At 34.2% G+C, this 14562-nt stretch overlaps 1 protein-coding gene across 2 annotated transcripts; it reads left to right on the forward strand.

The window, feature by feature from the left end:
• Positions 1-7642: 7642 nt before the first annotated feature.
• Positions 7643-11239, forward strand: LOC109792662 (cyclin-A3-4). 2 transcript variants are annotated; one of them, XM_029270184.2, is made up of 8 exons: positions 7643-8223; positions 8320-8552; positions 8643-8721; positions 8811-8887; positions 9001-9034; positions 10236-10385; positions 10458-10592; positions 10771-11239. In XM_029270184.2, exons 1-8 carry the CDS (start codon positions 7921-7923, stop codon positions 10846-10848), a joined length of 1089 nt encoding a protein of 362 aa, XP_029126017.1. In that variant the 5' UTR covers positions 7643-7920; the 3' UTR covers positions 10849-11239. The 2 variants fall into 2 exon arrangements, with proteins under 2 accessions (XP_029126017.1, XP_020207676.1); XM_020352087.3 differs by having other exon boundaries at positions 7655-8223; positions 8646-8721.
• The last annotated feature ends 3323 nt before the right edge of the window (positions 11240-14562 follow it).

The raw sequence follows: 14562 nt of genomic DNA on the forward strand, positions 1-14562 counted from the left end.
AGGTATTTAGAAATATATAGGGAAAGAAAGCTTGTAGGAGAAGCTATCCTTAACCATGGTTCACTAGGAACCATGGTAGAGTTAGCTTTAACTCCTACGGTTTAGGTGGCTTCTAGGAGAAGCTAACCTTGACCATGGTTCACTTAAGAACCATGGTAAGGTTGGCTTAACCTCCCTTGGTTTAGTAGCTTGCAAGGCAAGCTTCAAAAACCAAGAGGAGGGGCTTTAGAAATCCGGCCAAAGGAACACATGTGGGCTAGGCGGCCTTGTTCTCAAAATACTCCATGAATTAATTTGAAAATCCTTGATTTGGGTTAGCTAGGTTCATCATATGATGATGAGGCCTAGCTAATTCAAATCTATAAAAAATTAGGAGCAAAATGAGTCCAATATGCAAAATTTTGCCTAGGCCCAACTCAGGCCCAATTTCTAAGCACACTCCCTAGCTTTGCTAAACGTCACCCCCTTTTCCCTACTAAAAAAATATAAAATGAAAGTATCAACTAGGGAGGTTAAATGGAGCTAAACTCTCCAAGTAACCTACCTTAAAAACAATATACAAACACTAGGAAAAAGCAAGTAAAGTGCCTTACAAATACAAAGGCAAAATAACCTATACAAGAGACTACTATATGTACAAACAAATGAAAAGGTCTTTAAGATCATCCCATTCCTCTTGGTTCTTTTAAGATATCACCTCTTGGATTCCTTGGCCTTGGCCATAGTCTATCACCCTCCCGAGCACTATTGCTCGGCCAAGGATGGACAAATAAATCCCTCCCGAGACATCCTCTCGGCCAAGGTTGAATATAACAATCCCTCCCGAGACATCCTCTCGGCCAAGGTAGAATCAAACAATCCCTCCCGAGACATCCTCTCGGTCAAGGTAGAATCAAACAATCCCTCCCGAGACATCCTCTCGGCCAAGGTTGAACGTAATAATCCCTCCCGAGACATCCTCTCGGCCAAAGTTGAGCGTAATAATCCCTCCCGAGACATCTTCTTGGCCAAGGTTGAACATAATAATCCCTCCCGAGATGTCCTTTCGGCCAAGGTTGAACGAAATAATCCCTCCCGAGATGTCCTCTCGGCCAAGGTTGAATGAACTATTCCCTCCCGAGCACATTAGCTCGGCCAAGGACGAATAAGTCAATCCCCCGCGAACTCAATCGATCAAAGAACAACACCCCGAGCATTCTTCACCTGCCAAAGTCGAACAAAATTACAAGACTATCTCAGCTAGAGAAGAAAACTTGGCCTTTTTCCAAGTACCTACTATTTGGTTAACGGGGAGCAAAGTTTACTTCCCGAGAAACCCCCTCAACCGAAGTCAAACTACAGTATCTCACCTGAGTACCCCTTCACTCGGCCAAGGTCGAACAAAGTTACTTTGCCCACCAAAAAGGAAATTCCAGCCCTATCGGCCAAAAGAAAACAAGTCATTCTCCAACATAAGTCCGAACCAATTCGCGCGATAAACATAGATCGTCTACTTAAAGAGCAAAAACATAAGAGTCCAAATAGGAAAGAAGTAGATTCATTGAAGTCAAAACGGCACTATCGGCCGGAGGGTACAAACAAGTATGGCTCATTCGGCCCAAAAGAATAAAAAAGAAAGCAAAAAATACCCTATTCATATACATCATTAACAAAACAGATGTATCACTCAATAAACACCTCAGTCAGCATGAGTGGTCTCCTCGGTCTCCTCGTCGTCATTCATAGTCGTACCAGGATCTTCCATGGGAGCCGACCGAGGTGGGGCCGCCTCATCCGGCTCAATGTTGTCGGGGGCATCATTAAAGTCTAGAAAAGCCCCCTGGAAGAAGTCCTTGCTGAGTTCGAAGGAAAAGTTTGGGGGAAAAGTGCCGAAGTGGGTCGCTTGCCGAGCACAATGCCAAAACCCTTCCTCGTGCTCCTTGATAATTTTTCCCTCAACTTCGGCCCGGAAAGTAGCCATGGCAGCCTTGGCCTCGACCTTTACTTGTTGTTCCCAAGCCGTAAGTTCCTGCACCTCTTGGACCCTCATCCGTTCGGCGTCCTCCGCCGCAAGAGCCCGACCTTCCATCTCAGCATAAGCCTCTCTTAACCGAGCCACCTCGGCCTCCAACGACAACTTCTCACTAGAGGTTGCCTCATGCGCCTCGACAGACTGTTGAAGGGCCGATTTAGTCTCGTCCAGACTCTTCTTCAAATTATGCACATCAGCCATAGGCTCTAAAGCCATCTTCCGAAATATGGCCGTGGCCCTCAAGTGCAATTCACAAGCCATAGCCCATTGAGCCGAGGGGGTAGCTGAATCAAGCATCCGATGCCCCTGACCTAACAACAAGTCGGATGACATTATTCATGCTGGACGAATCTCTTTCGACAAAAAAACCTTGGCGACAATGGCCGAAGGAATGGCCAAATCGGTCGAGCTACTTTCAACCCGGCGTTGCTTAGGCCGAGTGGTCTCACCAACAGCAGCATCAGCTTTCCTCTTCCCTTTGTCCTTTTTCTTCTTTGCCGAAGGATCCGGAAGAGCAACAACCACGGGCGGCGGCCGGGGAGCATCCATGGGAGTCGGTTGTTGGTCGATTGCCACGCTTCGATGGTCCTCGACAGCGGTCCCGGCAGGGGCCCGACTCCTCACTAGTTGCCGATACGAAAGTCCCTGACCTTGTTGCGCCATCCAGCCTGCAAAAATCAAACAGTCACACATCAACCTAACAAGAACGACCAATCAGAAATTAAAAACATACCCTCTAAATCAAAACGAGGCCGAGACGACTTGGGCAGCAGCACCAAAAACCGAGAGGGGATACACCTCGACAATCCTTTCAGGATATCTAAGGCCGACAACTCGGCTTCGGTCATCATGTCTTCCGCAAAATCATCGTATTTCCGAGGCTGCCGAGTCCAATAAAAAGGAAAAAGGGGTTTCTGCTCGGCATCGTAAAAGTAATTTCGGCCGGCGACGAGGTCAATGATCACCTTCACAAACCCCGACTTGAACCCCTTGAAAGACGACGTGAAGGGTGTCAGCAACGGTCGGTCGGCGTTCCGAATCAAAGAAAGCCACTTGACAGTCTTATTAGAAGGACAAGTACAGAAAAAATGGAAAAATAAACCTACGGACGACTCTATGTAGTGGTATTTACAAAGCACCCGGAACGCTTGCATATAAGCCCATGCGTTCGGGTGCAACTGCGTCGGGGCCACGTTCAACACACGAAGGACCCCCATCTGAAAATCGTCAAAGGGGAGCGACATCCCGAGCTCTCGGAAGAAACACTCGTACATGTAGAAAAAATGTCTGGTTCCTTCCCGCTTCGCAAGAAAAACCAGATCAAGCTCCCCGGGGCCTTCGGCCCGGCATCGACGCAGCAGAATAGGATAAGGATCCCAACCTTCCCATCGGCCTAACGTGCAAAGACCGAGAAGACGTATCACGGCAGCCCTCTCATGAAAACGAGAAAAGTACGCCGCCACCTCACCATCGACCCAATCATACCCGGGGATTTCACACCGAGGGTACTTCTGCCTATAATCCCCGGGGCTCATCTCGGCGTCAGGCAAATCCGACCCGGATGAAGAACTCCCAGACTCCCCACTACGCTCAGGGCCCAACTCAGCATGACCCCTTATCATTTCCACCTCGGCGTTGAAGGCTAACATCTCGGCCTCGCCATCTTGTGCCGACATCCTATCACTAGCCGACGATCCTGACGACAATGTCACACCTTCGGTGGCCATTATCAACAAAAAAATCTAAAAACACAAAAAACGAACCTTTAGGGGTACTCGGTTCACACGAAATGATATTCAGGCAGTATAACTACAAAGAAGGCATGAGGAATGGAGTCCCATCCCCACACCTTATATAGACCACACAAAGCAACCCAAGAGGCTTGTAATAAATGCGCCTGAACGCGAAGAGACATAACCCTAGGGCGCGAAACCCAAAGGCGGCCATGGCATGCAACGGTCACTATCCACACGACACACCTCCCGAAGAACACGTCTCCCTAAAAACAAAACCCTAAAATAACCCCGAACCATTTCAACACATCAAACCCCTTTGTCTTCCATCCTGGGGCTTGGGGGGGTAGTGTACTAGGAGGCACCCCTTCGATCACGCAATAGGCCAAAAGGGGTGCCCGAGCCGACGAAAACACACCAATCGGCACCCTTTCAGTCAGGCAATAGGCCGAAAGGGGTGCCCGAGCCGACAAAAACACACCACCCCTTCGGTTGGAGGATGGGCCGAACACACCCTCTCGGCCAAAGGGGGTACCCAGGACTCCCTTACCACTAGAACACCCATCAAAACCTCTCGGTATTAAGCTGGGCCGAACACCTCCTCGGCCTTGACCTAGGCCGAACACCTCCTCGGCATTGACCTAAGCCGAACACCTCTTCGGCCTTGGAGGAGGCCAAACACCCTTTCGGCCTCATGCCTAGTCGAGGACTTCAACAAAGCAGATCACAAGCAACACTGCCATCAAGGACGAGTCAAACACCTCCTCGGCCTTGACCTAAGCCGAACACCTCCTCGGCATTGACCTAGGCCGAACACCTTTTCGGCCTTGGGGAAGGCCGAACACCCTTTCGGCCTTACGCCTGGCCGAGGACTTCAACAAAGAGCAGATCACAAACAACACGTGGCAAGTTAGATACTTATTATGCGCTAATTACCATGCCAGATTAAGAGGAGATTAAGGCTAACTCAAGTGTTACCCATCTCCCAAGACTGAAGGCCCACCAGGCCCAATTGTGTCACTATAAATACATAGGTGATGTGAAATAAAAAGGTACGTTATTATCCAATATAAAAGCACTTATTGCTCTATACCGAATACTCACTTGATCGTTGGAGTGCCTTTGCAGGTACCCTCCCTACCTCTCGGGGACAGTATTCGGTCGACACGAAGACTCAGAAGACCAAGAAGGAAGAACGACAAGAGGAGTGTTTCTACGCAGGAACACGTTTCATTTTCTAAATCTTTATTATTGTGGTTATTGAATAACGATTTTTGAAGTTTCTCATATGAACCCTTTTACCGAAATTTAAAACATTTATTTGTAAAGTTACAATATGTGTTGGGTAGTAAGGGTGTCACACAAGAGGTTGGTGACCAACCTTACTATCTAACAATTATCCAATGCCCTTGGACAAAACTACTCACTCTCTCCTTTACATTGGTAATTGCTAAACGAAGGACATTAAATTCTAGGATGTTCTCTGCCAACTCTGAGAATCGTGAGAAAAACTAACGTAATTTCTATATTTTAAAAACTTTAACTCTCCTATAACTCAAGCAACAGTTACACAAAATAATTTGTTATTTATATAAAAATAAAATACATTGTAAAATCCGTCCACTCATAATTTAAGATAATATATATATATATATATATATATATATATATATATATATATATAATTTAATAAAAGAAAAGCTTGGGTGTTATAGTGTGTTAAAAAAATTAAATTTTCTTTTATAAATTTAGTTTGATATTATTTTTTTAAATTCTTTTAAATTTTGTCAAAATTGAAACTATTTTGTTAAATTTTTAATAATAATAAATAATTTTACATTATTTATATAAAAAATTAATAAAACTTCACATTGTTTTAAGAAAAAAAGTGACAAATTTTTACATTTAAATGTTTCACTTTGGTTCATATTAAAACAAATATCGACTCATCTAAAATTCCACTTTTATATCTTTTAATTTAAAAAATATCAATGAATATTAAAATAAAATTTGTTAACTTAAGAAAATGAGCATTATCCTTAAAAAAAAAAATAGTTACAAGTTCAATCATTATGCCGATTAAGAAAAAGACATAAAAACACAAACTTTAATGGACTGCTTTATGTGGTTAGTATTTTTTTTTGTTGTAAAATATGATAGTGCATAAATATCGAAGAAGATTTCTGAAACTTAAAATTAGGTTAATTATTTATAATTATTATAAATTTCATATTATACAATTATTAAATTGTATTAAAAAATATAAATTACATTAATTTTAGAAATACTATCAATTTGTGTATTGCACAGGCTACCACATTAGTTAAAACAAAAAAAACATCAAATTTTTAAATGCTTTTGTTAAAAAAAGTAGTTAAGAATAGTGCCTAGAAAACACCTATGTAATAAAATTATTTTAATTTATAAAATTTTCTTGGATGTAAATATTAATTAGTATTTTAGTATGTGTATTTTGTTACATAACTAAAATTCATAATAAATTATATAAATAGATAAATATTATATTTAAATATATAAATTATATTTTAAATTTATATAAATAAATACTTTAAACATATAAATAATAATTAAATTTTTAAATAAATAATTTATATTATGACATAAAATTATTTTTAATTATTAATAATTTATTATAAAAATATTAAAACATGATTTATAAATATATATGATAAATAAACTTTTTGAATTAGATTAGAAGTTAAAAAGATTTGTAAAAACACTTCCATCTTCAAAGAATAATTCCTAAAAATACTTTCACCGATAAATAATTCCTAAAAATATTTTCGAGAAAGATAATATTTTGTGTTGAATTTATAAAAATTGATTAAAATTTAATTTATATATAATTATAATAAATAATGATTAAATTAAATTAAATATAAAAGTTAAAAGAATTCTGAAGACAATTTTTAAGATTTTTTTTCTTAATCTCTTATTTTTTTTCCTATTTATTTCTAAATTATACTTCATTTTTAAAAATAAAAAATTATCAATAATTAAAAATAATTTTATATCACAATATACATTATTTATTGTAGATTTAAAATATAATTTATCTTTTCAAAAATATTTTCTACAAGACCATTTTAAAGATTTTTTCGTAATCTCTCATTTGTTTTTCATATTTATCTTTAAACTATATTTGATTTTTTTTATAAAAAAAAACTGTCAATAGTTAAAATAAATTTATTTTTGCTAAATCTTTAATAGCATTGAAAAATTCCCTCAAAAATAAATATATAAATAACTAAAATAAAGTTTGAACAAGAAAATCATCATATATATATATATATAAACTAAAATTATTTTTTAATAAAAATATTTTAAAAATTATTTTTAACAAAAATACTTTTTACCTATTTTTATTTTAATATTTTAGGTACTTTTAATTTTGTATCTATTTAAATATATATTTTTTAATGTTTAAATTAAATTTTAATTTTTTAAAAAAACATTATGAATAATTAAAAATAATATTGTATCACATTATAAATGATTTACTATAAATCTGAAAAATAATTTATATGATAAAAGTATTTATTATAATTTTTATCTATAATATAATTTATATATTAACAATATTATTTATCAGTCAATTTTAGCTATATTTAATAAAATAAAAATATATTGTTAACATCGTAAATGTTAAAATATTAAGTTTAATTTTTTTTATTTACTCAGAGTCACGAGCACTAACTAATGTTTGAATTTTGGTTAAATATTTAACCGCACTGCAGTATTCATATTCCCCCCAAACAGAGCCCGCCAGTTGAAACTTGAAAAGCAGAAGTGCAGAAATGCACCCAAAAACCTAAAAGAGAGGGAACAAGAACACGAAATTAAAAAAAGAAAAAAAAAATGTTACGAAATTATTATTAAAAAAGGAAGAAAAAAAAAAAACACAAACAGAATCCAAGAAACATAATAGACAACAATAACTCATTCAGAGGGTGCAAATGCCCAAGGTTTCCCCCAAATCCCAAAATGTACTTCACTGCGAGCGGGAACCACAGCCACCGCAAAATTTTCAAACCACTTTCTTCTTCTTCACTGCGCCTTTAATACTCCCACACCCATCGTTTCAACTTCTGGGTTCTCATTATAAACCCTAATCCCTTCTCATTCTTTCCATCGCCCTTCTAATTCCGATTCCCAATGGCAGAAGCAGCCACCAACGCTCGTCCCCAACGCGAAGCCAAGAAGAGAGCCGCAGCTGCAATATGCGAATTGCAAACCGCCACTAAGAAGAAACGCGTCGTTTTGGGAGACCTCACCAATGTCTCCAACGCGGTCGCCGCACCGGAGCAACGTGTTTCGAAGATTCAAAAACAGGAAAAAGTGAAAGTAGAGAAAACGACGCCGTTGGAAGCCACGCCGGAGAGCACAGACGACAGAACCGACCCTCAATTGTGTATACCTTACGCTTCGGATATACTCGAATACCTTCGCAGCTTGGAGGTATAGGGTTTTGTTTTGAATTAGGTTTTCCGATGGTTAAAACTGTGTCGTTTCGAGAATGACTAATGTGTGTGTGTGTGTTTTTTTTTTCCTCAGATGGATTTTCGAAAGAGACCTTTGCCTGACTACATACAGAAGATTCAAAGAGATGTTAATTCTAGTATGCGAAGTGTGTTGGTTGATTGGTTGGTGGAAGTTGCTGAGGAATATAAACTTGTGTCGGACACTCTGTATTTATGTATTGCTTATATTGATAGATTCTTGTCGTTGAATGCTTTGTCCAGACAAAGACTGCAATTGCTTGGGGTTGCTGCCATGCTTGTTGCTTCGTGAGTTTCTGAGTAGTTTCAATCTGGGTGCATGTTTTTGTTTTAGGGATGTGCATTGTTTGATTAATCTTGTTATGTTGTTTTTGCAAGTAGGAAATATGAAGAGATTAAGCCGCCTGAGATTGAGGACTTTTGTTACATTACGGATAACACATACTCTAAGGAGGAGGTGATTCTTGTGTTTTATTTGTTGGTGTTGTTGCATGCTTTAGCTTTGGGTTTTGCTGATTTTAGTGAGTGGTGATTTTGGTATTGAAGGTTGTCACCATGGAAGCTGATATATTGAAGGCTTTAAAGTTTGAATTGGGTGGACCTACGGTGAAGACATTTTTAAGGTGCGGCGTTTTTTTTGTTGATTATGTGTTCTTGTTGCATTGATTTGGCATAGTTTAGTTGTTTTTCTTTTCTTACAATGTTGGCTCACTCTGTATGCTTTCTACATTTGCAGGAGATTCTCTAGAGTTGGTCAAGAGGGTGTTGATGTAAGTTAAAGCTTGTTCATAAGCTTGAAAGTGATTTTCAGAATTTCCTCTTTTAGGTGCCTGTCAATCCAATAGTATAACAAAAGCATGTTGTCAGTGTTTATCTCTAATGCATCCAGTTACATGCAACAATGTTGTCAAATAACTTTGTATCTTATTGAACTTTTTAGGCATTTTATTTTAATTTGCATACAACTTAATTTTTAAGACCTATATAATTGATACACATACACATGTAACATATATTTTACTAGTTATTAAAATATTATGATTCCTGATTCAAATCCTACTGACTACCTATTGATTCATATCATGAAGATAGATTCTTAAATAACTTTGTATATTACAATACATTGATGAATTCGTGCAATGTCATAGCATTGATACGAATCACATGATTGAATAATTTGATTGACTTTTTTCCTCTATTACTCTTCTTTCACTAGTTCTCGTGAAAAAAATTGAAAAATCATATAAGTTTAAATTGTTAAATGAAAAGGATTTGAATGAGCACTTTTTAACTTATTTTATTGTATCATTACGTTACTTTTATGTGTCACTCAATCATGCATGCATTCTATTTAGCTATTTCTTTGCTTTGTTTTAATTTTTCTAAAATGAAGGCTTCACAACTTTGATATAACAAATAATTGTTTTTATAAGACTTATAATTAGGTTACTATATTTATTTTTAATTTAAAATTATTACTTTAAATACTATATATCTTCTATATATGATATATTTGAAAGTTATGATTTTTTTGTTGGCTCATGGCAAGTAAAGTTTTGGATTAAATTGGATACTGTTAAATTTCGGCTAACCATAAGTGATGATAGTGTTTGGTCTAAGAATTTTGAACATCTCATTGACTCCTTATTCAATAGAATGATGATGCCAATTTTGGTATAAAAAAATATATGATATACTTGAAATACTTTTTCTGTCTCTAAATTTAAGATTCAAAACAAGTTGTGACCTATGATTCATAGATTAGCATTGATTCACAATTTTAATCAAGATTTGACAACCTCATGATTTCCAATCACTATTTGACTTTCATTGCTTGACTGTGATGCAATCTCCTATACGATATAGCAAATTTTAGCTGTCTACCATTTCCTGCAAGCTGCAATTAATTAATTAAATTGAAGTAGAGACACATTTTCATCATTTTACTAATATTCTTGTCTTGTTTTGCAGGCTTCTGATCTCCATTTTGAGTTCCTTAGCTGCTATCTTGCCGAGCTCAGTTTGTTGGATTACAATTGTGTAAAGTTCTTGCCATCTATGGTGGCTGCATCTGTTATATTTTTAGCCAGATTTATTTTAAGGCCAAAGACACATCCTTGGGTAATGATTTAAAATTTTAGATATATATTTGATATCCGATGTGGAGGCAGTTGCTAAATTATCTGTTTACAGAATTCAGGGCTCCATCAACTCACTAGATACAAATCTGCTGACTTGAAGGAATGTGTTCAAAACGTACATGACTTGTACCTCAGTAGGAAAGGGGGTTCTTTGCAAGCTGTGAGAGAGAAATACAAACAACATAAGGTAATGTTTTACACTTCTTTTGCTTCCTTTTTCCCTATTTTCTATCATATATTAATGATGAAATGTAATCTGGCCCATCTTTAGTAACTTTTTTTTTAATCTTGAGTTTTAAATTTCATTCTACTTATCACTTTGGAGAAATATGCTGATTACAGTTGCATTTGTTGTTTTGGTACAGTTTAAGTGTGTGGCAACAACACCATCTCCTCCCGAGATACCTCTTTCTTATTTTGAATATTCAGGGACAGATTCTTAGGCAATTTTAGCTTTGGATATTTTTGCTATGGCTTTGGTTTCAACTATTGGCAGAAAAGTGTTTCCTAACACCAAATATGAGAGTTTCAGACTAATGGCACTTGCTGCTGATGCTTATAGAGGGTGCTTGCAGTGAATCGCAGTGACACTCAATATATCTATGCTGGCCACACTGACTTAGTGATCAAACTTGGGTAAATTGAGATAACTCCCATTCGTTGAGAATTAGGTTCTTTTTTGACAGTTAGAAGTTCTTTGTAAGAATTCCTTCAAGGATTTGCCATTTCTATGTATAGGGGAGTGCTATTCGTTTTCATTGGAGTTGTTCCATTCTAAGCTACTAAGATGTCCAACTTTAATGTTCAGAAATCAATTTTTTCAGCAGTAAACAAGTGCCGTATTGAGTAATAGAATAGAATTGGTTATTTGTGCTCGTTATTCTGTCTCGGGTGTCCTACAGGGTACAGGGCTGCACCAGAGGAGGGAAATTGAAATACCCTAACCTTCAAATATGATTTTGGGGGTATTGCTTCAATTTAACAACTAGAAAATCTCATTATAACTAATCTTTGTATCTTTAAAATAAGTTTTTGCTGAATTGACAATAGGATGCCAAAGGGAGCTATAGGCAACAACTTCATTCACCCTAGAGAACTGTTGTGAGAGCCTTGGAAAAATCAATGATAATTTTTAAATTGCCAATGATTTTTCTTGGTTAAACCAATCGCTGAATCCTTCTCTATATGAAGATTCTCGTTGTGTTTGTAGAGAAGTTAGTAATGATGTTTATGTGGAGATGGGGAGTGACAATGAGCAACTGAGCACGAACTGCCCATTTTGTGTAACATAAAATAGTGTGGTAATGCAGTATGTGAAGAGGAATTTGAAGAAATTCAGCAACATCCAGAATATTTACGATCACATATTATGGCATACTAATAATCAATGCATAATTGAAAAGGATCAAGAAAGTGTGCCTGAAGTCAACTAATGAGAATCATGCTCTGTACTCTTGTGTTTACTGTTAAGAGGAAACTGTCCACTTTCTAGAGAATACTTTACATGCAAGTAAAATTTCCTTCAAGGGAGATAATTTTCCAACTCGTTTAGAGAAGATATGAATCTTTCAACCCACTTACGTTGTGAATGATTCAATTTGTCCGAGGGTAACTTTTAGAACAAAGTCAACATTATAATATTCGTAAAATTGATGAAATATTAATATACTTCATAATCACAAAATTATTTAATAATGATTTAAATATTATCTAAAATTTTACTAATTCAAATAATTATATCCAACATTACATAGACTTATGCTTAGAGTAAGTCTTTATAAACTTATTTTATTCTATAATTTATATTTTATATTAAATTTTAATGACTTATTTATTAAATAAAAATATTTTATATATTAATTTAAATTTATATAACGAAGTATAATATAATCTTCAAATTTTTGAAAAATTTGTAAACTTGACTATTAGTGATAATATTAATTCAGCTATAACGAAGTATAATATTAATTTAGCAAATATTTTTTTATAGAAAAATTCGCAAGAAAATGATAGTAGTGGTCGGACAATTTTTGCAAACATTATTATCTCTATAGCTGTGTTGGATGTGAACCCTTCAATTAAAGGAGAGCAGCTTATTAATTATCCATAAATAATAAAGCTTATCCATAAATAACGCTAAAACCTAAATTATCATCGTGATTTTTAAAAATTTTTCTATTATAACAAATTTAATATATAATTTTATTTTTCTAGTTTTTTTATTTTTTTATTTTTTTTATTTAGCAGTATTTTAGCCTATGTATTTCATAAATTAAATGTTTATTATATATTAGTGTAAAAGAGACATTTTGTGTTTCTATAATTTTTATTTATAAATAAAAAATAAAAGCTAAAAGTAATTGAGATTAAATATGAGTGGTTAATTATTGAAAGGTTTGGGGTTTTAAATGGTTGTAGAGCTAAAATTGTTAGTTACGAAAACTTTTAAAAAATAAAAACGACAAAATAAATAGGGGCAAATCTGTCATGTCAATGTAAAAGTAAACACAAAAAATAGTTACTAATAATGATATCACTTTTATTAATAAGTATAGATAACTAAAATTAATAATAGATTATATATATATAATATAAATATATAAATTATTATATTTAAAATTGTATAAATAAATTTTTTTAAACATATAAATAATATTTTTGAATTAATATAAATAATTTATATAGGACACTTGATTATTTTAATTATTGATAATTTATTTTAAAATTTTTAAAATTTAATTAATAAATTAATATGATAAATAAAAATTTGAAATAGATATAAAGTTAAAAGAATTTCAAAAAATATCCGATCAAAGAAAATTCTGTCATCCAAGATGATCATTAATTGGATATTTTATTTTATTTAACAAAATAAATATGAATAATAAAAGTATGATTTTCAAAATTATCTTTTTAAAGATAGTTTATTTTTAAAATGACTCAAGATTTATAGAATTTTTATTTTATTTTCTGATATATCTTATTTTGTTATTAAACTGAAAAAATCTTTTAGTCAAATTTGATTTTGAATTTATCTATTTAATATAATAAAATTTCATTGAATATAATAAATAATATATGATTTTTTTATATATTTATTAATATAATTTTATAATATTTATGAGTAAACTTTGTATGCTCGTAAATCGTGCATGACTTATAATATTATTTAGATAAATGTACCAAAAAAAAAAACTATCAAGATAATACAAATAGAAGTTAAAAACACTATTTAGATAAAAGTAAATAATATATACTTTTTTTTTTTGTATATTTATTAAAATAATTTTTACCTTTGGAGCGTGTTTTAAAAACTTCTAACACCCCTCAAATTTGATATCTTAATGGTTTCATTCCATGATACTTCATATGATGACACTTTACTCAACTTTTCGTTGGTTAAAATTCTTCACCGATTACAACTCTTCGTAAACCCTTTTTGAGATGTTTGATTACCTTTAGGATCAATGATTGTGTTAGAAAAGATTGTTGATCCTAGAGAGAGGGTGAATTGGATTTTACAATTCTTTTTAAGTTTCTTGGACCAAGAACTTTTATAAAAACTTTCCAATGAACCAAATTGATTTTTTTAGCATATGCAAGATGTTATGTTGAAAGTTCTTGTTAATGAAAGTTTAGAATCTGATTGCTCTACATGCAATGATTATGAATTATAACACATGTTACTCAACATGATATCATATTAACAAGAATGTAAAAACAAGCATAAGGATGAGAGAAATATGCACAAAAATTTATACTAGTTCAGTCACATCCACTTGTGACCTACATCCAATTCCCAATCAATTCAATATTTGAGATTTCCACTAATGTTTAATGTCAAGAGATTTACAATCACAATACAACATGCAATTTACTCCTAGATTATTAAAGAAACCATTTCTTGCACCTAAGAAACACTTACTTATAACACCCCACTACAAGACTTTTTCTTTCTCACTTTCTTGAGAAACATACTCAAGAAATCTATCTACTATATACAAAAAGATTAAGGAAAGATTTAACCTATAGTATAGAACCCTTCATAAGTAGCCCCTTTTGAGATGTATGACCGCCTTTAGGATCAACGATTGTCCCAAAAAATTAACACAAGACTTTTTTTTTGTGTGTTTTATTTTCACTTGCATGTCTTCTAG

This window comes from Cajanus cajan, chromosome 9, assembly GCF_000230855.2.
Source record: "Cajanus cajan strain Asha chromosome 9, NIPB_CcT2T_4, whole genome shotgun sequence".
Lineage (NCBI taxonomy): Eukaryota > Viridiplantae > Streptophyta > Magnoliopsida > Fabales > Fabaceae > Cajanus > Cajanus cajan.

Coding starts and splice junctions, on each gene's coding strand:
- LOC109792662 (XM_029270184.2), top strand. CDS start 7,921: ATGGCAGAAGCAGCCACCAACGCTCGTCCCCAACGCGAAGCCAAGAAG. Junction 8,553..8,642: donor GCTGCCATGCTTGTTGCTTC/GTGAGTTTCTGA, acceptor TGTTTTTGCAAG/TAGGAAATATGAAGAGATTA. Junction 10,386..10,457: donor GGCCAAAGACACATCCTTGG/GTAATGATTTAA, acceptor ATCTGTTTACAG/AATTCAGGGCTCCATCAACT.